At 34.3% G+C, this 26,077-nt stretch overlaps 1 protein-coding gene across 1 annotated transcript in view; it reads right to left on the bottom strand.

Annotated features, from left to right (window-relative positions):
• Nucleotides 1-442: 442 nt before the first annotated feature.
• The window catches only part of LOC136824981 (trichohyalin-like), an 80,812-nt gene continuing 55,177 nt past the window's right edge, over nt 443-26,077 (bottom strand). Inside the window, exons 11-12 of the mRNA XM_067080967.1 lie at nt 2,600-2,665; nt 443-679 (exon numbers count right to left, since the gene is read on the bottom strand). Coding sequence (XP_066937068.1) covers nt 443-679; nt 2,600-2,665 — 303 coding nt within the window. The remainder of the gene's footprint in view (nt 680-2,599; nt 2,666-26,077) is intronic.

The following is a 26,077-nucleotide window of genomic DNA, read 5'->3' as shown; positions in this document are numbered from 1 at the left end:
GTGCAGATTTGGAGGAGACGTCGAGGGGCATCTGTTGGTATGTCAAGGGGCGTGGCATCCGAGGGGTAAATTCTTCTTAAAATGATATATATGGTCTCGTCCACCGGTAGGTTGGTGGATAGACTCCTACATTCAAAGATGCAATGGTTGAACTTGGAGACGCAGTATTCAAAATACTGGTGAACTCTACCGGCGAAACTACCGAGTACCCCTCGGGGACGTAAGGAGAAATGGTCTTATTCAGTATCTTGGCTACTTCATACGATAGGGTTAGAGAGATAACTTGGGCAATTATAGGGCGCAACGAATTACAGGCATTATGGGTCTTGACAGTGCCGTAATAATACCCTGGCCCGTAATCCCCGATCATCACAGGTAAAATGATTGATCCATTACCAGAATTTAACTTCTTAGTTATTGGATTCAGGTTTCTCATCAGGCTTCAGTAAGGATCCTTGTTCAGGGGCTGGAATTTTGAAGGCTCATTAAGGATGCCGTCTATTTCAGCGTAATATTCCTCGCGTTTCATGACGTAGATGGCGGTCTTGTCACCTTTTCTGATGATGATGGTATCCAGGTATTCTCGGAGATGGCGGGCTGCTTCTTTCAGGCGAGCGGTGACGATATATATCTTCTGTAATTGCCTCGATGGCGGTCGGCTTCCCCGCGAGTTTCCCCCCTAATGGTTTTAGAGTTATCTTCAATGGGCTTTAAGAGGGAGCCGGAATTTTGTAGCTATTTTGAGTCGTTCTTCTTCCTCGTGGGACTTTTTGGTGAGGGGCAATTCAGGCCAAGCTCTAGAAGTTGCTTTTGTTCGTCTGAATAATGCCATTCATTCAATAAATTATATAACTGAAGAATATGCCCAAATAGAAATATATACCCAATATATATATATATATATATATATATATATATATATATATATATATATATATATATATATATATATATATATAATCTCCTTTTAGGATGACGTAGATAAATGAGTGAATAAAAATTTTGCCAATGACGAAGTAAACCAGTGATTCACACTAGCACGGAAACTAAACTTTATAGAAAGTTTATTGCATAGCCTAATTGTTTCCAATAAAATTAATAGTAAAACCTTTAGCAATATTAATAATCAGAAAAATTTTTTATGAACTTATAGGAATAAAGTAGAGTTAATAAATGAAAAGTAAGCAAACAGCATAATCATTCGTTTCAAGAAGATAATGAAATTGGCCGAGAACGTCGATTCAGCCATGATATCAAGACATTCAACGAATGAAGATAAATGGGTGCGTTTGAGATCCTCAGGAATCAGCATCTGGAGTGAGCGATTGCTTTCAGATTTTTCATTGAAGGCGAAGAAAAAGTGATTATATAAAGTTGTGAGCAATACGCTGCAGAGGAAAATATATAGTGACAGTGACTGATGGTGAATTTACTCCTAGGAAATGCTGGAATGCCCTTGTTCTTTACCGAGAAAGGAGTTGATTTGCTATGAGTTTGAATAAAGGTTAAATACCACCTACCTTCGTGTCTTATTTTTATGGAAACGTTACTTTCATTGGATAGTGTTCACAGCCCTTCCCATAAAATTAAACGATGGCTATAGCATCTGTTTAATGTTTACATTGGCAGAGGGATAAAGGAAACGCTCTGTCTACTTTGTAGGATTGGGGAAAGGACACAGCCTCCTGATTTAATGAGCGAACTTATCTCTAATGGATGCCGTTATATCAGCGAGAGAAGAATGCGATTATTTCCTGTTTCTTTTGTGTGGAATGTTGAATATTTTCTCTGGGTGCGTTAATTGGGTTGATGTTTGTGTGTTTGGAAGTAGCAATGTTATACGAAAGCACCAAATTTATTTTGTCATCATTGTTTGAAGGTTATTTAACTTTGGGTACTGTTTTTGTTGGGATCATTGCTGTCAGAATTTTTAGTCATATTTTACTTCTTGTTGGTATTTAGTTGTCTTCTTTTCATTACATTTATCTTAAAATTATGTGGAAATATTCTAGTCAACTAAATGGACTTTTTATTCGCCTCATAAGAGCTTTTCAAATCATTAAGATTGTGAATTATTAAATAATGCATCATATGATAAATCATTATATAATAGGGATTTCAAATAAGGTTCAACTACACACACAAAAAAGTTGTCCTTTCAGGACCCTTTACTTTTCGTCATTTCCAGCCGGATGAAATCTTTTTTAGGAAAACGGTGCATATAATTCTTACACAGTGATGTTTCATGAAGAGAAACTAACTACTCAAGTATAAATAAAATGCGTTTTACTGAATATGTTTTAGAAGAAAATTTATCGGTGTAAAAATCTGTAACTTCGTAAATATAGGGGAAAAAATAAATTGTTAATCCCACATACAGTTACTGAACAATCCTCCATAGATCACTCAGTAAACTGGTCTGTCGGTCTGCTGTTATAATATTTCCACCTCCCCTGTATCTTTTTCTGGGCATTGGTTATTTACTAATAGATCCTACCCTTGCATTCATATTATCTGCACGTCAGTTTCGTCCAGTATTACTTCATCCCACCTGGCGGGGAGTTGCGTGCATGAATAAACGACATTGCTTCAAACTTACTTCAGAGACCAGCTTTATATTTTGCGAAGTTGTTCTAACGCCATCTGCTTCGCATGAAAGATTATCCTGTGGGCGTAAATGAAATTCAGCCTAACGTTCCGGCTGCCTGGAAACATAGACAGTGTCGACAATCGCTAGGTTTCAGTTTCAGAATTTCATTTTTATGTAACTGAAGACAATAGAAGAGAATCTCTTTTAGTTACATAAAAATGGTTTAGAACCTTGGAGATTTTTGCTCTAGTTTCTGTTTTCCCCGAAGATCAGAAAACATAGTTTTAGTTTTCTGTAAAAGAAAGCTGTTGAGATGGCTTTGTCTGTCCGTCCACACTTTTTCTGTCCGCCCTCAGATCTTAAAAACTACTGAGGCTAGAGGGCTGCAAATTGGTATGTTGATCATCCACCCTCAAATCATCAAGCATACCAAATTGCAGCCCGATAGCCTCAGTAAGTTTTATTTTATTTAAGGTTAAATTTAGCCATAATCGTGCGTCTGAGAACGATATAGGACAGACCATCACCGGGCCGTGGTTGAAGTTTAACGGGTCGCGGATCATACTGCATTATGCCGAGACCACCAAAAGATAGATCTATTTTCGGTGGCCCTGATTATGCACCGTACAGAAAACTCGATTGCGCCGAAGAAACTTAGTCGCATCTTTTACTTGTTTATTATGAGTCCGAATAATAAAATTTTATGTTTATTATACATAAAAACGGATTCTCCATTATTTTATAAAAAATTCTTTTTCTTTATTGCAAAGCTTCTTCAGATCATTGCATCATTACTTAAATTTCAGTCACAACGGACACACTTCTGTAAATTACAATAAATATGAAAAGTAGAGTCTTCATCAGTTTTATGCATGAGAATTCAGGGCCGTTTTTCTTTCAGCCACTGCTAATGGTCACCTATTTTTTTAACAATTCAGGCCCAGGCTCTTAATATTCTCCCCGCATTTCCCCCACAAAATCTACTTTTTCCAGGGGAGCTGAAGTGAACAAAGTACAACATAAATTACTCTCTGGAAACTGTTATTCCTGTGTGGAAAAGTTCTCGAAGTGGTATTAATGTTAATTTAGGACGAGACGCTCTTTCGTTGCCGCGCATACACTGACACGTTTCAGCATATTTATGTATTACTCTCTCTCTCTCTCTCTCTCTCTCTCTCTATATATATATATATATCTCTCTCTCTCTCTCTCTCTCTCTCTCTCTCTCTATATATATATATATATATATATATATATATATATATATATATATATATATATATATATATATACATACAATATATATATATTAATCATTTAGAACAATATTCTCATCCTTTTCTTCACGGATGTCCCTTTGATTCTCAGATACAGATAAAGATTAAAGTGATACATTTGGCTCTTTCTCGTATTATTGTGCAATTTACATCGTTTTTCTAAATTACCAGTCTAAAAATGAGACAAAATTTAAAAACGCAAAAAGGTTCAAGTAATTTGAAATTGGGCATAACTGCAAAAGGCTCCTAAGGATTTATGTCTAAAAATAACTATATTTAAACCAGGTGAATATATGCACAAACTGCTTTTGAGGAAGCATTGTTATATCATCGCATATTACTCTCTCTGGTTAGACAAGGATGCCCATTTAGTGTCTAGGAAAGCAAGTTTGAGTAGAAATTATGGGGGCAGGAGGACTTAGCGGTGAAAATTATCTCTCGCTCTATCAGAATTTAGAGCCTATAGTGAAAGCCGAACGACAATTTGCATAATCATGAACACCGGTCCTGAATTGCCGAAAAGGTTAGCAAGCGGTATACGGTTCCATGAATGAGGACACTGCTGCTTCATTTCTACTTGCAAATGCGACAGTGAATTCAAGTAGTTCACTGTACACTTTTCTGCAGTTGTCAGTAAAGTCTGAGGCACCAGTTATATTTCGTACATCCTGTTGTTTCTTTGTATGTTGGCAATATCTTTGTTTTAGATTGTCTTTTTTTCCTGTTATTTTATATTTTCATCAGGTATGTCCTCTATCATCTTACTGAATACTAATTTTAAAAGATGTCATTATTGCAAAAATCTAACTATTATAACAATTGCATAACAGAAAGTTTTTTTTATAGTTTAATTTACTGCTTAGTTCGCCCTTTATAAGCAGTGGAGACAGAGAGATATTTTTCTTTCGTTTGATGAAAATGTAATCCTATAGAATACCAGTGGCATAATCGTGAAAAAACTAATTTTATCAAGATTAAAGGTCCTGTTTCTCAAGGTTGACAAATTCACATGTATTTCACAGGTGAAGTTTGAATTATTTTGAGTACTCCTCGGATATTGTGGGGTAAATTTTGTATGTTATATCTTGATGCTCACAACAGAGATGATGCACTGGGATGTATTTTTTGTACTGTTGATTTGTATTCATGAAGGGGCGCGCCGATCGCCCAATTTCGAGGAATTATTGATTTTTAGTTTTTTACAGTTTTGGACTGGTATATGTCTAAATAAACATGTCCTGAAATATTATAGCTTAAAAATGTATTAAGTGGGTTATTTTTACATATTTGTACACCGCATTTACCGGCATTTGAGCGGCATTGATCGAAAAATTGTCGCAAAATTACTGTATGACTTTTTAGGTGGAAGTGAGAAATGTACTTTAGTTTCCTACTAAAATACACATTAACTACGATAAAAACTGGCTCTCTCTCTCTCAAAAAATATATCAGAGTAAATATGTATCGGTGTCGCCCTGCGATATCGCCCTGTGAGCGACATTGAGCGACAAATTGTCGTACATTTTTTATTTATATATGACTTGCCAATTCTGAATAGGAGAAAATGAGAAATTTACTTCAGTATCCTACTAAAACTACCCATTTTCTACGATAAGAGCTTGTTCGTTCTCTAAAAAAAGTATTAAACAAAATATAAAAAAGTAAATATATATCTATGTATCTCGATATTTTGAACTCCTTATCTCAAGTGTACAATGCAACAATTATACATATAATATTTTATGCTCCCTGACATATTTTTACAGCGTATTTTAGGAAATATGAAATTACATAAGTAGGTAACAGTTCCAAACAGAGCGTCGGGTTTTACCAATAAACAATCTCGAGTTGTGTGTGGTATTGGTTCAAGCGATGTGCAAGTACTTTGTGACGCATTTCCTTTTCGGATTTTCGTACCGTATAGTGCATTCACGCAGTTCCACTGCCATAAGCAAAAGAAGTACCATCCTTATGAGGGAGAAATTTGAACGATTGCGTCTCGTAAGTTTGTTACAAGAGTGAGACGAAGCAAACGGGAATTTTCTTGCCTGCTGGCATAGCAGTAACACCATAACGCCCCTATCAGAGTAAGGGATTTGTTTTCCTGTATTATTGATATTCAAATTAGTGGTATCCTAATTAGTGATTACTATTTTTCATAATATATTATTTATATAAGACCACAAAGCTTGATTTTACTGCAGTGAGTTGTCTGGCTCGTGACTTGTGTAGGCTAGGTTGTTCAGCGTTTGTTTACTTTACCTTCGCAGTTGTTTGTTTATTTGCTTCTTCAGTATCTGAACGGAAAACATGTACAGTGGTAGCGTATATAGGTTATGCAGGAAATGCATATTGATAGCATATATTTTTATAGGTTATGAGGAAAACTTTAGGGTGAGTGTAAAACGATGGGAACAAACCTTTCCTAGAATACCATGTCCTGGCCTAACCTCATTAGGGCATTTATTTTTATAATTTAGTACGAAAAAAATTCTCACTGATAGCATATAGCCTACTATTTTACATTACATTGATAGCATATAGTAATGAATTTTTGTTATGAAAAAACTTTGTGCTGATATATATATATATATATATATATATATATATATATATATATATATATATATATATATATATATATATATATATATATATGAATATCCTAATATTTTTATTGTAATACAACAGTATAATATGAAGATAAAAAAGGCCCATAAAACACTACTTGAAAATTGCAACCATATATTTCGAACACTTCCTTCAGTGCCCCTGTTCACTGGTAAAATATGGGGAGATGATGTGTTACAAGAGTATATATAATGCCACAACCACATATGCTTTATATATATATACACTCTTGTAACACATCATGTGTCCATATTTTACCAGTGAACACGGGCACAGAAGGAAGTGCTCAAAATATATGGTTGCAACGTTCAAATAGTGTTTTATGGGCCTTTTTATCTTTCACACATACACACATATATTTATATACTGTATATATGTATATATATATATATATATATATATATATATATATATATATATATATATATATATATATATATATATAAATTATATATATATATATATATATATATATATATATATATATATATATATATATATATGTGTGTGTGTATGTATATTGCTACGAATGTCTAAGGGATACTTACTTGATTCTGGGTGGCAACAGATGAATGCAGGGAGTTCCTTACATTATCAAGAAAACTACTGTAATTATTACACATTTAGGGCCTATATAACAAACACAGACCAGAAGAATGACGAATTACTGGGCATGTAATAATAAGGGCATGCTAAATGAATGAATCCTACTCAGGATAAATATTCTATGCCAATGATGTCTTCATAACAGGAAACATCGCAGTGGGGGTAGAAGGGGGAGGGGGGACTCAAGCAGAGTGATTCCACAGTCGAGGCTTATCTACAATATATGCAAGACGGTTACTTGCAAGAATATTAAGATGCTCAAAGGGAACTGAGGGAATGCACAGTTGGTGCCAAATAACTCAGTTCAACACTAAATGCATGATTACGTTAACACTGAATGCTCCAACACAAATTACTGAAGGTGATTGCACATTGGAAAATAAATGAAAATCAGACAGAGAAATAACAGGGATCATGACTGACTAAGAAACCTTATTCCAGTACATTACCTTCGTCAAGATGATGGTGTTCTCGTTCGATAAGGCGCTGGCGATGGAGGAGGGAATTAAAATGCCACTACAAAAGTATACTGGTTTGAACCTCGGGGTCGAACACATGGAAGGTTCAAGGGTTAGGCACGGGTAAGGGCAATTGTCCTTGGTGGCGTTCTGCGTTCTTCTCTCTCTCGATTGTCGTTGCATTGTTTTATAAATAACCTCGGAGATTAACATCGCGTCTGTTGTAGATGGCGCAAAGGTCAATCTTCACCATATTTTCTATATAGATCGCATGGCATCAGTTAACCTCATGGAGGGTTAACATGGAGGGCGGCATTGACATTCTCTTTTTTGGCTCCTCCCTTGCTGCTGCTTGATGCCAAGAAGTTACGACAATCACTGGGAAACAAGGCCTTAGGCAGTTATTTGAACAGGGAGAAGGGTTAGGCTTAACCATTTTGGGGAATGAAGGACCCTTAACCATTTTGGGGAATGAAGGAGAGGTTATGAAGCCGCATGTGGAAACCCACAGTTCTAGTAATTAAAACAATTGAAATTAATTTTATTTCTTTTTCATTTACGTTACAGATCTAAAAACGGGTGAGGTGGCTTGGAAAGAGGTTCCATCCGTTGAAATACATACATACATCATTATATATATATATATATATATATATATATATATATATATATATATATATATATATATATATATATATATATATATATATATATATATATATATATGTACAGAGTGTAGTATAACTATATATCTTGATTTCGTCCATGAGAAATTCATTTTTGTGAGTGAAATTTTTTTTTTGCATATTATTTTTTAAAAGTTTTAACCTTTTTTTGTATCAAATGCAAAAAAAAAAAAATAGAAGTCGAATTTCTAAAGTTCCCAAGTTTAAGAATAAGTGGAAAAAATTTGAAACAAGTTCCTTCATTCATAAGGTAGTTAGCCTATAAGCACTTACTTCATAATGGGGACTTATGGAGTCAGTGCTCCCCTTAATCATTAAATAATTCCCTGACTCTCCCATTCACGGCCATTTCATGCCATGTGTGTGTTGCCTTCTACATATACTTGTCAAAAGTATACAAAAAGTCCTCATTAACTACAGTTATTACTCTTCGTTTTCTACAATCTTTATTTATTTTTATGCATTATTATGTAAAATCCTTGCTTATTTATCAGACCAAATGTGCATCTAATATAGGTTGGATATACATTCGTCTGTTACGATTCTATCATTTATTTCAAAACAATTTCGAAATAGAGCCAGAGGATCTTCTACTGCAAAACGTTATATGAAATTCCAGGCATTTAATGTCACACAAATCAGAACCTGAACGACATCAGGATGAAACTTCCATGGCCTCAGAAGACTGAATTGGGTTCACCCAGCCCTCTGTCATCCATCCTACTTCTTACAATGCAGGAGGGAGCAATTGTTGGGCAGGGGGCTCCGGGGGTTTGGAGCAAGAACCTGGAGGTCATTCAGAAGGAAATTAAACTTTATCTTCAGATCTTTGCTTTGATTACACTCAGATCTCGGGATCTACGTTTCTCCCTCCATGTTTTTCCTAAGGACAAGAGCCAGCGAAGAAGCCAAACGTTTTCCCCTAAGACTTTTCTCGTGCAGGTGATGTTTTGACTTTCCCGACTGACACAAAAGTGTGTTGCTCAGTGATATATATATATATATATATATATATATATATATATATATATATATATATATATATATATATATATACTGTATGTATATATATATATATATATATATATATATATATATATATATATATATATATATATATATATATATATATATATATATATATACACACTGTACCGCTGAACAGCACTCCTAAATTTGTATCGCAGAAGTGAAAACATTGGTGATCATGTATATACACATATATAGCCTACATACATACACACATTGAACATTTACACACACACATATATATATATATATATATATATATATATGTGTGTGTGTGTGTGTGTGTGTGTGTGTGTGTGTGTGAGGTATCATCTTTTATTAGTAGTGTTACTTTCAGAGACCAACATATTTCCCATGTAGGTCTATATTGTGATGTAAAAGTTCTCTGTGTGAAGTTTTGGGGAAGTAACCTAAAGTTTATTCGAGACTTAAGCTAAGTTTCCAAATTAGGTAAAAGGTTGGAGGAATGATTTAGTTTGCATTTAGGATAACGTATGTGGAGTATCGGCAATTTCAAGGGTAAAAGGATTTGTTTAGATATCAGTATTCAGAAAGAAGCGCATTAATTTTAGCTTATTTTAAACCACATAAACACATTAGCGACCTTACTGTAAAAATTTAATATCAGCATTGTGCATTCTGAGTCATTACAGAAGTTACAGTTTCCATTATGTTTATCAGAGTACCTCGAAAGATTGTGCGCTTGGCCAACAGAAGCCTTTTCCGGTTACTAACCATTTGCCTTTCGGCTCACTTAATATTTGACATACTTCTCTGATCGAAAGATGGAATAATCCTTCTACAAACTGGTGGAGCAATACTCCGTGTTTGTATCCTTCAATAAAACACCTTTTACTCTCTTTTTCTGAAAATCGGTGTCACAATTTCTGATACCGACTTGTATGCTTTCCTAACTCACAATACTTCATCCTTCAACAGTTTTGTTTTAGGGGCTGTTCTCCTGAAACTCCACCAGGTTTTTCATCAGAGATTTATAAAAAAAATTCTGAGTGCTCAAGAATTTTACCGTCGCTTCAAAGCATTTTGATAACTGCGCGTCTTCCTCTCTGACATGTTCACAGATTCATTCGGTTTCAGAGATACGTCACTGAAACATCTCTTCAGGTGCCATACACCTGCAGTTGTAGGAATGGTAATATATGAAAAGTTTCACCAATTATTGGGATGTTTGCTAGGTAGTGACCCCCAAGGGTTTTAACCCGGTATGTGTCCACCTTTGCGGCGTGTTTAGTACAAGCCCGTCGGGGATTACCGTAAAAACATAAACAAAAGACTGTAAATATCATAAAGGTAATGCTTCCCAAGAAGTATTAGTCCTAGATAATGACCCCGAAAACCCTTGGGGGTCACTATCTAGAAAGTCCAGATTATTGTATCCACAGGGACTTTGAGGTTCAGAGCTTTCTTTAAAAAGAGTGGTTTCGTGTCTCATCTCTGTAAACATAAAGGTTTAAAAGCCACCATGTTTGATTAAATGTCAAACTAATGTAAGTAATTAGAAATTGGAAAACGAACACAATTACGCTGAAAACGAATGGCATAAATATTCTGAAAGAAGTCTCTCATCTCTGTCTCTCCCTCTGGCTCTGCCTGTCTGTCAGTCTTCGTCTCCCCCCACCCCCCGACACCATTTCTCTCTCTCTCTCTCTCTCTCTCTCTCTCTCTCATTATTCAGGAGGGGATAAATAAAACGAGTCTTCTTGTGAGCCTGTATTCAAAATGAAGGAACCCTCTTCACAAAAGGGTTTGATGGTTTGTTGTCGGAAGCCAGACCAATCCAAGAATACCAAGCTTTGAAAATTTGGTTTCCCCTGGAATGATGTGTCATGTGCCATTGTCTCAATGGAAGAAAGAAACCTCCAGTCTTGTCTGTGTCTTGCTCTCAAAGATTTTGTGTATGTTGCGCCGTGGGAGGCATATTTTCAACGTTATGACTTACAGGCTTTTGTGCGGGTGATAAAGAGCTTGTCCCAAGCATGTAATAGGCATGGAATAAAATATTGTACAGGTACCTTTTCTAATGAAAGATTTTACGCTGAAATAACAGATTTCCAACAACACTATATGTTGTTCCTTTCTCTACTGTAATGTTATTCAGCCTCGCATCTCGTTTATAATTAGGGCTTGTAATTCAGCCTCATATCTTCTTCAGTTCTGAAATGGAATGCTATTCAACCTTGCATCTTGTTTATTTCTGGAACTTGTAATTCAACCCTACGTCTTGTTTACTTCTGGAACTTGTAATTCAACCCTGCATCTTGTTTATTTCTGGAACTTGTAATAAAACCCTGCATCTTGTTTATTTCTGGAACTTGTCATTCAGCCTCGCATCCTGTTTATTCCTGGAATGGAATGTTATTCAGCCTTGCATCTTGTTTATTTCTGGAACTTGTTATTCAACCGTGCATCTTGCTTATTCCTGGAATGGAATGTTATTCAGCGTTGCATCCTGTTAATTTCTGGAACTTGTCATTCAGCCTCGTATCCTGTTTATTCCTGGAATGGAATTTAATTCAACCTTGAATTTTGTTTATTTCTGGAACTTGTTATTCAGCCTTGCATCCTGTTTATTCCTGGAGTGGAATGTTATTCAACCTTGCATCTTGTTTATTTCTGGAACTTGTAATTCAACCCTGCATCTTGTTTACTCCTGGAATGGAATGTTATTCAACCTTGCATTTTGTTTATTTCTGGAATTTGTCGTTCAGCCTCGCATCTTGTTTATTTCTAGAATGGATGTTAATTAATCGTTTGGAATTGAACTCAATTCTACTGTCCCTCTTCTATATTTTATTTTTGTTAGATGGAAAACTTGTTACGGTTTTTTCAACCTCTGAGCCCAGTTAAGTGTTTTCCATTCTCGAAATCATTTCAACACGAAGGTCCCAAAAACACATTTATTTTATTATTTAAATATTTGGATTTCATTAGGATTTTTTTCTTCATAAATCATGCTTACATCGTATATAGAGTTATCCACAATCTGGATACTATAGCATTAAAAACCAGTATTTATAGCGCTCCGTTTTTATATGACAGGTAAATTTAATTATTTAAATACGTAAAATTCTTTGTCAGTATATATGTAAATGATAAACGTGGGACTCTCATCCATTACGTTGTTCAAATCAGTGTGCAGTAATTAAAAAAAAAAAAAAACATGCATCATCAAAATGATGAACGGAGATAACGTAGTCGATTCTTGTTGGCCTAATTTTGCTATACCTTTTGAGTAAAAAACTTTAAATTTCTCCCATTGATTAGACTGAGGGCTGACAGAATTCCTTAATGAAAGTCAGCAAGTTGTGTGTTCTCCAAAGATCATTTTCTTTTGTAATTTAAGAATAAGTTTGACGTCTATCATTCGCCAGTGTTTGCTCTTGTGGTTTTGTGGAACTGAGCGAGAAGGCTTTGATGCCTTTTGTTTGAAAAGAATGGTGGGTAATATTTGATCCACAAGTGAAAATAAACGACATAGCGTCTATTTTGTCCATTTATGAATGCAGCATTATAACTAAATACAAAAATGGTGTGTAATATTTGATCCACAAGTGAAAATAAACTACATAGCGTCTATTTCGTCCATTTATGAATGCAGCATTGTAACCAAATACAAAAATGGTGTGTAATATTTGATCCACAAGTGAAATTAAACTACATAGCTTCTATTTCGTCCATTTATGAATGCAGCATTATAACCAAATACAAAAATCACGTTCAGAATGAAGCCTTTTACAACGCCAGAATTTTTCCTTTCCCTCCCTCTCACTCGCCTCTTCCCAAGAGATCACGTTCCAGCAAAACTAGACCCGCGGGAATGATTTGTATTCGTCTGCTAAGAAGCCACAAGAGGGCCAAGTGACGTCCGCGGAATATTGCGAGATGAAGAAGAGGAGATCTTAGTGTTTGCATAACGATGACGAATGTGCGGCACGAGGAATCTGGGCTGGCGAGATCTTTCTGTTATCTGCCTTAGCAAAAGGAGATTATTGTTGACCTAAAGTGTTGGTAAGAGCTGCAGGGAATAAATTCGCCCTGTAAGCAGTTTGTGTGTGTGTGTGTATATATATATATATATATATATATATATATATATATATATATATATATATATATATATATATATATATATATATATATATATATGACTGAAATATTTTCTGTAAAACAGAATTCCACTTATTTTGACCATAAATATAAGGAGCCCATATATATATATATATATATATATATATATATATATATATATATATATATATATATATATATATATACATATACGTATATATATATATATATATATATATACATATATATGTATATATATATATATATATATATATATATATATATATATATATATATATATATATAACGAAAGTCTTATTTTCTCTGCATTGCTGTTGCTTTTCTTGATAATGCATAAAAAATAATACGGTATTAATTAAAAATCATTTGAAAGTTTGCGTTCAAAGACGAACTTTGATAACGGAACTGGAATATTTCCAAAGACTAATAATTTACCATAGAAGGCATTTCAAAGCAACAATATAAAGGGAAAAAGAATATTATGAATAATTACGAAAGACAATTATCTTCAGTAAAAATGAATTACGATTTTTTTTTTTTTTTAAGAGGCATGCAACGTTTGCATTCAGACCTGCTGAAATTTCGAGCTAATATTGTCCCCAGATATACTGGTGCGTTTATGCAGAATCCGTTTGGCTGATGGATTAATTCTGAGGTCACGAACGCTCGTCTAAGCTTGTACAAATGCTCGCCACAAAGTGACACCGAAATTCAGGCAAATTCTGTTGCAAGCACTCCTTTGATATTCTCTCTCTCTCTCTCTCTCTCTCTCTCTCTCTCTCTCTCTCTCTCTCTCTCTCTCTCTCTCTCTCTGCAGTTCCAAGCATCATACACAAGACCGTTTGGCCGCAACAGATACTCAAGAATATTATCTCACTTGACAGTCTTAATCAGCCTGTACTGAAGGACATTGAAGTAATCCTCTTAAACGAACTTGACACTTCTGGAATATATTCACAGTTCATCTCTTGCGCGCACTTTTTCAATTTTTATTTCATTCTTCATTTTATATAAATTTTTATTTTCATTATAAGTCCTGCAAAATATTATTTGCTTTTTGAAACATTTATTTTTCTAATTGTATTCTTTCATGAGTTTGTTTTTTAATAATTTCTGACTACAAGGTGGCAAAGAAGATTTCGCACTTCTAAGCTTGATCACTCTAAGGCAAACTCCTGCTTAATTCTTAATTAAAAAAAACAAAGAACTCGAGCATAAATTCTAGCGGAAGGGAGCTTTTCTTGTTACCGTTTGGTATCTACACATTTTACCAACTACTGAGGGATTCAGAACCGATGAAGCACGGTTTTTCAGCAACAACTTTTTATCAAAGCATCGGATAAAGCTGAAAGTTGGCAAGTGTATATTTTATAACCCTACCTAATTTTTGCAAGTATTATTTAGAGCCTAAGTTCGATAGTTTTGATATTTATAGAGTAAAATGAAGTCACCGATGCCGGGACCGAGAAAATCACAGACAAGGATTCTAAAACAATTCGTGACGTAAACATATGACGTCATAAGGCTCCGCCCATCCACCAGGTAGGCGGTGAATGGATATGCTTAAATGCTTAAAAATTTAGGCTTCGACAAATTCGATAATGGCCAGCAGGATATGGAATTGTCCCCGTGGTTGCAAGACTGCATTTTGTGCTACGGCTTACCACTTTGTATTGAAGCGAGAAGACCTGTGGCAAGATTTACTCTAGTGTGAATAGGTAATTATTTCTATGGTGGGTAATGGTTACTTGGCCGCCCCAAAAGTGCGGGCAGGAGCTGTTAGACAACACGTCATTTTGAGGAAGAGTACTTGAAATCGGACATTATCCATGAGCGTGGGACCAGTCATTATTGATCTCGCTAGCGACGATGAAAACGTGGATGATGACCTCCTCCTCGAGAGTGACGACGACGAAGACATTTTTGTAAATTAATTATGTATAGTGTTAGATGTTTTATTTGTACCTCTAAAACATATCTATTAAAACACAGTGATTATAACAATATGTTCCTCATTCAAACTGATTTCAATATATTTTCCTTTCCATGCATTTCAATATAAATCGTGTTACATTTGATTGATATTGAAGCAGGTAAATAATAAGGAGCTTGCCCTCAAAATCTTGACTCCTACCAGTACCTTTTATTTGCAGCGAGTATACAAGCGCTGTTTAGGTGTTATATGATATAAATAAAAACCAAGAAAAAATAACAATGGGTTACATTAACTGAAATAAAACAATGGCGTTGACTTTACAACTCTAACAATTGAGGGAAATGAGGCATCATTGCTTTTCATTTAAATTCTACTTCTAGTGACCGCTCTGACATGCTGCAAACAGAAGGCTATAGTGTCAAAACCTGAGATAAACAAAATGGATTGTCTTTTTGTATTCCGCCCTGAATAGATGTAGATCTAACAAATGAGCTATAGACTGGTTCATTATGTGGATGAACTACTTGCACTGAATTATTTGTAAAGTAGAAACAATACGAATATCAAGAAAATGGAAGAAAACCCAAGCTAACAACTTAGTCCTAACAACTGCTGTGGAAGTTGCAATGAAACCTCCACAAAATAATAATAATAATAATAATAATAATAATAATAATAATAATAATAATAATAATAATAATAAAATTATTGAGAATGATAATGCTATCAAGGGGACGATGACAAATCCTGCTCGCCATCATTGATATCGCTGAAGCCTTGTATGGGTATTAAAAGGCCAAGAGAGACAAGGTCTACAATTGGATGTCGTTGCCTCCTGCCTGGAGTAACTATGTAGCGATGACATATCTTCGAGGTACATGCTCATTGCGGCAATTCACCTGCTGATGCAATAAGGAAGTAGACAAAGCTCCACCTACATGGGATATTTGGGGAAAGTGAGCAAACCTTCCCTTTCTCTTGGTCTTGGGTGCTAATATCAATTAGTGAATATGCCATCGCCAAGTGGGCAGAGCCACAGTGAAGAGACGTTTTCCCCATATGTAAACTTCTTTCACTGTGGATTGGAGCTTTATGACGTCATAGGTTAACGTCATTATTGTGTTCAAAACCCTTACCTGCGATTTTTGATGGCTCTGGCATAGGAAACCCACTTTTACTCTGGTAAGTACCAGAACTATTGAACTTAGGTAGTAAATAACACTTGCAATAATTAGGTAGGGTTATAAAATATACACTTGCCAACTTTCACCTTTATCCGATGCTTTGATAAAAAGGTGTTGCCGAAAAAACTTTTCATCGGCTCTGAATCCCTTAGTAGGCTTCAATCCTTGCTTTATATAGCTTAATCTTTAAAGGACATTAAAATTGATCTTGGACATTCAGTAGGCCTACAGCATTTTACACTGTCAAGAGGTTTCCCATGTGCAGTGTTACGAAAAAGTAGTACCATTTTGCATGAAACTGAAGAACCACATCTTTCTCAAATCATTCATTCCTCTAGCAGATCAAAGCCGACATGAATGTATTTATATTCTTCTTCTATAGAACATATTTCAGGACTTCCTCTTAAGAAAAGATAAGGAATGGTTTTTAGTATAATTATGAAGCAAGCAAATCAAACGGCAGTGTCAGGTATTACAATATGATCAGCATTTATCTAGAATTAGTTCATTATTTAAATACATCTGTAGGATGGGTGCACAAGTTGTATTTTGATTCACCCACCCTTGTTTTGCAAGCAAAGAAATATTCAGGTTAAAAACCCTGATAGAACTTCAAACAGCATGAAATAAAGATTAAACCACATAAGCCCTTTCATAATTCAACAGATATTACTAATGCCATTAATAAATACATTTAATTTTAGACAGTTACCCTCAACTAAATCCTTTTCAGCTGCTTTTCTGCATAAAAGAAAGATTGTGAGCAGGGTAAAATGTGTAGATAGCTCAAGGTAAAAATAAAAGCTGCATTTTGCCAGATTTTATTTTCAGATTTTCTCTTGTAATTAGAAGGGTTAGCAGACGTCCGTCTTACCGTGATCGTTCCCGTTAACTTTAGAATTTAGAAATCTTCTTCAATGTCATGATCTTTCCCATAGGAACAAACTTAACTTTAGAACATTTTTCCCCACTTTTCCCGGTCAAATGCTATCTTTTAGTATTAAACACTAACATTACCTACTTTAAGATATCTTAACCATTGTTATCATATTATTTCTACTATCTTTGTTCTAATAATTATATTATTATTATCAATATTATTCTTAATTTTCCTTCTACAATGCTATTTCATTTACAGTGAAAACGTCCAGGTATAACCTTTTCAGGTCATTTAATTAAAGACTGCTCGGCCTAGTTTCTCCTCCATTGTCCCACTTAAAATCGGTCCAGATACGAAGGCTGTTTTCACAGCTCGGTTGATTACATCTAATTTTCTCAGTCAGGTTATCCTGAATCATGGTATGTACACAAGATCAACCACTGCTGGGTATTCTTTCACTTCTTTTGTATCCATATCCCGAAAGTAAATAAAACTGGTTATTCTTCGTCCACTTAACTTTTGGGATTTTTGCTTCTATTCGCTCATCGAAGAAAAGTAAAATTTTCATTCACTAAGTTTACTTAATTTGTGAAGGTGCTTTGCCTTTGATTCGTTAAGATGGTTTCCTGTGCCAGCGCGTTTTTTTTTTTTTATTTGTCGTGCCTATCTGAAATCACGGTTTGTTTCTCCTTCTGAATTACGGAATTCATTGGTTCTCATTAAAATCTCAGTATATATATATATATATATATATATATATATATATATATATATATATATATATATATATATATATATATATATATATATATATATATATATATATATGTATATCTATCTATATATATATATATATATATATATATATATATATATATATATATATATATATATATATATGTATGTATGTATGTACGTATATACTGTATGTATGTGTATATACATATATAATTGCCAAGCTCCTGTCTATCTTTTTAGTTTTTGTTCCTATTTTGAGCATATACTACTTTTTTTACTGAAATGCAGATCACAAACAATTTTGTGATAATGGGACTATATATATATATATATATATATATATATATATATATATGTATATATATATTATATATATATATATATATATATATATATATATATGTATATATATGTATATATATATATATATATATATATATATATATATATATATATATATATATCCTAAATAGCTATAAAATGAAAAGCAACAATGTCCCATTTACACAAAATTGCTCAAAATAAAAACATAAAAAAAACTAAAAAGATAGACAGAATTTGAAATGAAAAGCAACAATGTCCTATTTACACAGAATTGCTCAAAATAGGAAAAAAAAAAAACTAAAAAGATAAACAGAAAGCTTGGCAAAAATGTGTACAATGCTTTAAACTCTGTCATTTCTTTCCAAGCAAGAATCAAGCCATCCGGATATTCTAGGTGTTACCACCAAATCTTTTGGGGCGTGCATAATGTTACCATTGTTAAATGAAGAACGTTTTTATTAATTGTACTCATCACATAAAACTCTATAACAGTCCGTCATACCTCATATAAGATTGTTTGGAAAGTTACTCTTTTGGAGAATGATGAAAATGATTCTTAGCTTTCCTCGCTCTGTCAAAGCAAGAATCTCTTCCCGTAACCTTTTCGCAAGCATAATTTTTTAAAAGATACTATTGCTGCATTTTTCATAGATTTGAAGAAAATAATTGAAGATTTTTACATCAAGCATTCAAGACCATTGAGACACACTCAGTGGCTCGTTCTCTAAAACACTTCTGATCATGGTCGAGAATTTAAGGAAGTTTCTCTTTTTAATATTTTTTCTTTACTTTATATACGTTCCATTTAACAAAAATAAGACGTTCTGCACATGGGTCATTATTATACCTTGCTTTTCTGCAGCATGGAAAATAAATTGCTTTTGTACATTCAGCAGGTTTTCTACCTCCCTATATTCTTGCAATATTTCATCATGGAGTTGAGTGCACAGACGAACTATATTGCTTTTAATCTCACTTTGGAGACCAGCTCCTTTTTTTTCTGAAGCTCCCTCGGTGTCAGCTGCTTCGCTTGAAAGATAATCCTGTATGCTTAAATGAAATTCACGCCAGTGTTTCGTCTACCTGCAGAACATTAATAAACCGGTTTCATACCAGATCATTTTCAAGGGTTTTCGGGAAACTCCGCGTAAATTTGTGAAAATGGTTCCGAGTTTGAGACTTTTGCTCTTTTTTTTTTATCCAACATTAAATGGTATGGGTTTAAATGCACATTCCACATGAAAATTGTGACTTTTTCTTTTTTGTATAAGTAATTTACGGGCTATACTTTTCATTATCCTTAAATAAAATTTTAAACATTGATAACTAAACTCCTGCAAATGTTAGTCGTTTCATTTCTGGGCGATGTATACATTAAATTTATGCTTAGAAAATTAGGCGCTAATATTATTTTTCGTTTACACTACTCATTTCAACCGTAGGCTGTATATCGCTTCATTTTTTTAAATTTCACTTTTGAGTTCTCAACTATTTTTACCCATATTTTGAAGTTCCTTGTTGGACGAGTCGGTAGAGTTGTCGGCTAGCACTCTGCTAGGCCCGAGTTCGAGTCTCCGGCCGGCCAGTGAAGAATTAGAGGAATTTATTTCTGGTGATAGAAATTCATTTCTCGCTATAATGTGGTTCGGATTCCACAATAAGCTGTAGGTCACGTTGCTATGTAACCAATTGGTTCTTAGCCAGGTAAAATAAGTCTAATCCTTCGGGCCAGCCCTAGGAGAGCTGTTAATCAGCTCAGTGGTCTGGTTAAACTAAGGTATACCTACTTTACTTTTACCCATATTTTGATTCCTTTTGTTATGTTATAGCATTTGGATGATTTCATTCTATTTATTCTTTTATTTTTTCCCAATAAATGTAAGAACATTATTATGGTGACTTTCAATTTATTAAAGAGAGGCACTCTCGGATGTCGAGTAACGATTGAATTTCTTACTGTTTCTGAATTTGTTTCTCGAATCTTGCCTCTTGACGCCTCCAGCTACAATATAATGAAGAACAAACATTTCTCGGCTCAGTTCGATTGAGCAGTCGGTTAACTGAGATCGTACTAGCTAAATTGCAACAGTGAAACATGAAGTAACTGAGATCGTACTAGCTAAATTGCAACAGTGAAACATGAAGTAACTGAGATCGTACTAGCTAAATTGCAACAGTGAAACATGAACTAACTGGACCGTACTAGTTAAATTGCAACAGTGAAACATGAACTAACTTGAGATCGTACTAGCTAAATTGCAACAGTGAAACATGAACTAACTTGAGATCGTACTAGCTAAATTGCAACAGTGAAACGTGAACTAACTGAGATCGTACTAGCTAAATTGCAACAGTGAAACGTGAACTAACTGAGATCGTGCTAGCTAAATTGCAACAGTGAAACATGAACTAACTGGGATCGTACTAGCTAAATTGCAACAGTGAAACATGAACTAACTGGGATCGTACTAGCTAAATTGCAACAGTGAAACGTGAACTAACTGGGGTCGTACTAGCTAAATTGCAACAGTGAAACATTAACTGACTGAGATCGTACTAGCTAAATTGCAACAGTGAAACATGAACTAACTGAGATCGTACTAGCTAAATTGCAACAGTGAAACGTGGCAGTACCTGCACACAACAATGAGGAAGTTGCAATTAAGTTCAGTATATTACTATTACAAAAGACTTCAAATAAGTATCCGTTGACTTGCAACGGTTAAAATGTTCCAGAGGGAGTAGAGTTTAGTCTCCATGAGTACGACAATGTTTATGTGGAATATTAATATCTTTTATCTGAACGAAGGAACTCGTATATGTAAAAAAAGTTCACTTCTGCATACCAGAAGGACACTCATAAACCTATAGGTCAATTTCATTGATCAGTGCTCTCAGCGTCCTGATATTGTATCCATTGTTTTTCTAGAGACGTATACTGAACAAAAAAAAGAGAGGTCTCTCATTTTACCTTTCGTGTTCTTACAAACCATTCAGTGTTCTGTAACAAATAACTTCCACAAGATATAGCGGAATGGGGGGATGCGGAAGAGCGGATGACGGTCAGTGGAAACTTCGGCTGTTTTGTAGTTTGAATGACCACTTTGACTGCCAGTAAAGTCTGAGATCAATTTCGCTGTCTGTCCACTTTATGAGGCTATACTGCAGTGGCGAATAGCGTTTACCTCTTTCCTTTCCACAAAGGCTGACAGACACGTACCCAAACAACTGTATATATTATATATTATATTATATATATATATATATATATATATATATATATATATATATATATATATATATATATATATATATATATATATATATATATTATACATGTGTGTGTATATATGTATGTATATATATAGATATATATTATATATATATATGTATATATATATAAAGATTTTTATTCTCTCTCTCTCTCTCTCTCTCTCTCTCTCTCTCTCTCTCTCTCTCTCTCTCTCTCTCTCTCTCTCTCTGTAGGAAAGCTGCCTTCAAATTTGAGTCAGTTCATTTACCTGGATGTTTATTTAGTACATACAAATTTCATTCACCCAAGGCTAACACTGTATGAAAACGTTCCATGCATGGAGAGCTGTTGCAGCCATGCTGAATACATTTGATTATGGATCATGATGTTATTTAGTATAACTTATTTATTTATCTTTTACATAATAAATGTTGTTCACAGTGACTGGATAAAAAGAAATGGTTAAAGCTCGGAAATGCCTGCATTGCAGGTTCTTTCCGTGTCAGATGTAATAATCGCTTTATGTTGTGGACGTGATCGAACAACAGATCATATATTACCCTTATAAGCTTGTATGAACTTCATTCAGATGCCTTGTGGGCATTCATGGAATTCTTAAGCATACCCAATGCTAAAGCGATTCATTTCTTACCTCTGAGCAGTAACTTCTTGAAACTCACAAAAGCCTGAATGCAGAATTGTTTGTTCAATTTCATCACCTAGACTTCTTCATTAGATCGGAATGCTCACGTTTTGGAATTGGTTTCTGAAAAGTCAAGGCACAACTGGTAGCCCAAATAAATTATGACCGCATACACACACGCACACACACACACACACACACACACACACACACACACACACACACACACACACACACACACACATATATATATATATATATATATATATATATATATATATATATATATATATATATATATATATATATATATATATGTATAATACATAGTTGAAATTGCATGCATCCTGTATGTGACGTCAGTGCTGAAGGGGATAGAAATGTTGATATATGATCATAATATTTTGATAGATGATTTGGACATTTGGAGAAAATGGAGAATGATGGATTCATGGAAAGTATTTATGATTGTGAGGTGATATGAGGAAGAAGGAGAAAGGGACCTGAAAGGTATCTTATATATATGAATCTGCTCTCGTACGACTGTGGTGATAAGCTAAGTGCGTTTTGGGGCTTTCATATGTTTTTGATTAGCTTTTTGTGTAATGACTGAAACACACAATATTCAAAGAACGATGATTGTTAGATATGTCAGAAAATAAAATTACTAGAGACAGAGGCACAGATGAGAAGATAAATAACAATGAAAAGCCGTATATTTTATATTATATATATTATATATTACTTTCTATTATATGATATAATATATATATATATATATATATATATATATATATATATATATATATATAAAATATATATATAATATATATATATATATAATACACACACATATACTGTATATATATATATATATATATATATATATATATATATATATATATATATATATATATATATATATATAAATAAAAACCCGTTATTACTGAAGGTAAATGACGCCAAAAGAACCTTCCAGCACATTTATGACATCTCCGTATTTCGAATTTTGGTAGTTTCATCATTAAATCAACAGAATTATTCCAAACAAAGGCGTCTTCAAATCTCATCAAATCATCTTGTGGAAAACTTTTTGTACTTCCTTTTGTTTAATTACTGAGAAGCGACTGAAATTCTCAATATCTATTATATTCGTCAAATGAAACCCGAAGGAAACAGAATTGATCAGAATCTTTCATTGATTCAGGTTAGTTTCTCAGGTGTAGGATATAAAATACTTGATAACACCTTATTCGTGTTGCATGTTTTTATCCTTCATAACTATAGTATTTAACTGATTTCCTGTACTTATTCCATTTATTATTTATTCAAACCAGGGGATAACATTATGGATATGTCTTCTAATTTAAAGGCGCACTAAAATGAGAAAGCTACTCAAATACATTGGCATTAGGTACTGTGTGATATCGAGCAGCACTTGAATTTTTTCTAGAATTAAAGCCAACGTCTTTCTTGACTCAAAACCATCTCCTTCATACTGAAGAGCAAACATTCGTCGGGCACAATTCAATTACGCAGTCGGTTAAGTGCTTTGTATGAGCTCACTCGGTAAATTGCAATATGAGGAACACAGCATTGGTTGCGCGCAAGTATCAGGAAGTTGTAATTGAGTTCAGTATATTGTTGCAGACTCCAGCTTAGTATCCATTGACTGGCAGCGTTTCAAGTATTTTGAAAGGAGCGCAATGCAGCCTCGATGAGTAGAACAGTATTGGTGTGGAATTCTGCCACATCTTGCTATTTGAACGTTAACTTGAGTTTTACCAGACCACTGAGCTGGTTAACAGCTCTCCTAGGGCTGGCCCGAAGGATCAGACTTATTTTACGTGGCTAAGAACCAATTGGTTACTTAGAAACGGGACCTACAGCTTATTGTGGAATCCGAACCACATTATAGCGAGAAATGAATTTCTATCACCAGAAATAAATTCCTCTAATTCTTCATTAGCCGGCCGGAGAATCGAACTCGGGCCTAGCGAATGCTAGCCCACAACTCTACCGACTCTCCCAACGAGAAACTTTGAACGTTAAAACATACATAGGCTAAGTGCACACTATGCAGAAGCACTCGCTTGCACATACTCAGAGGCACACTCACATACCAGGAGGTTACTAAGTCTTCCTAAGTGTTTTTTACTGTATAATACTCTGTTCATTTCTGGTGCCGTACGCTAAAAAAAAGACCAAAGAAAGGTCATCTTATTTTTCTTTCTGTTCTTAAGAGCCATTTGGTCTTTCAGTAAATTTTTACTTCCGTAAAATATAACGGTATGGGAAGATATATAGGAAGAGATGACCGTCTTTGGAAGCTGCATTTTTTTTTTTTTTTTTTTTTTTTTGTTTTTATGTCCATTCAACTTGTAATTGACTTCTGCGATCAATATCGCTGGCTGTCCTCTTTATGAGTCTCTGTTGAGGTGGTGAAAATTGTTCCTCCTCTTCATTTGTACACGGACACATATATAAGCACATACATGCTTATATATCTGTCTGTCTGGCTATGTGCATATATCAGTATATTTGTCGGAAGTGATTAAACTTTTGTTTTTACTCCAAATCTCTGTCACTCTCTGTACTAAAATTGCCAGAAATAGATGAGAGTCCATTGACTTCAAAGTTCACTTATCATACATAAATTGTATTTCATCCACGGCTAAACCAACATGAAAATGTTTCATGCATGGAGGGTTGTCGCTAAATACATTTGCTTATACGAGTATATCAAGATGTGTTTGGCAAAACCAATTTACTGACTGACTTTTCATAAAAAAAACTAGCTGTTGCTGGATAAAAATAAAAAGAATAATAGCTGCATACCGTGGGCATGTTTACAGTGCAGATTCTTTCCATGAAAAATATAGGCTATATAAAAGTTTCTTTGTACTGTGCACAAAATCAAAGAACTTTGTATGAGCGTATTCGGTAGATTACAGTAATAGGAACACAACAGTGGTTGCACGCAAGTATGAGGAAATTGTAGCAGAGTTCAATATATTTTCGAAATAAGAGACTCCTGCTACACCCTTTGACTTGCAAGGTTTAAAGATTTTATAAACGGGAAAGCAACAACCCAACCTGGACAAGGAGAGCAATATTTCTGAGGAATATTGCTAGATCCATATAGGAGTGTCAGCCAACACAAAAACGATCTCTTGCAAACACCTACAAAACAAATTCATTGGTGTGTCTTTCCCGAGTCCTTTTCACTGTCTATTTTTTCTGTTCTAGTGAGGCACACCAAATGAAAAACGACCACGGAAGGTCTCCTTATTTTCCTTCCCATTCTTACGGGCCATTTACGCTTTTAGTAACTTCTTTTTTTCCGAGAAATATGGCGGTATGGGAGGATACGAGGGGCGATAGATGACGGCCTTTGGAAAACTTCGGCTGTTTTGCAGTTTTTATGGCCACTTAACCTGAAAGTAACGTCTGCGATTAATTTCGCTGTCTACCCTGTTCATGAGGACCCGCTGAGGTGGCCAGAGGGGGGGTTTCTTTGTCGTTTCCACATATAGCCACCCAAACATACACACACACACACAAAACATATATTATATATACACATGTATATATATATATATGTGTTAATATATATAAATATTTATATTATATATATATATATATATATATATATATATATATATATATATATATATATATATATATATATATATATATATATATATATTGAAATGTAAAGCTACAAATATC

Source organism: Macrobrachium rosenbergii, chromosome 36, assembly GCF_040412425.1.
Source record: "Macrobrachium rosenbergii isolate ZJJX-2024 chromosome 36, ASM4041242v1, whole genome shotgun sequence".
NCBI lineage: Eukaryota > Metazoa > Arthropoda > Malacostraca > Decapoda > Palaemonidae > Macrobrachium > Macrobrachium rosenbergii.
Note: the sequence above shows the minus strand (reverse complement) of the source record. Positions and strands in the feature narration are given on the sequence as shown.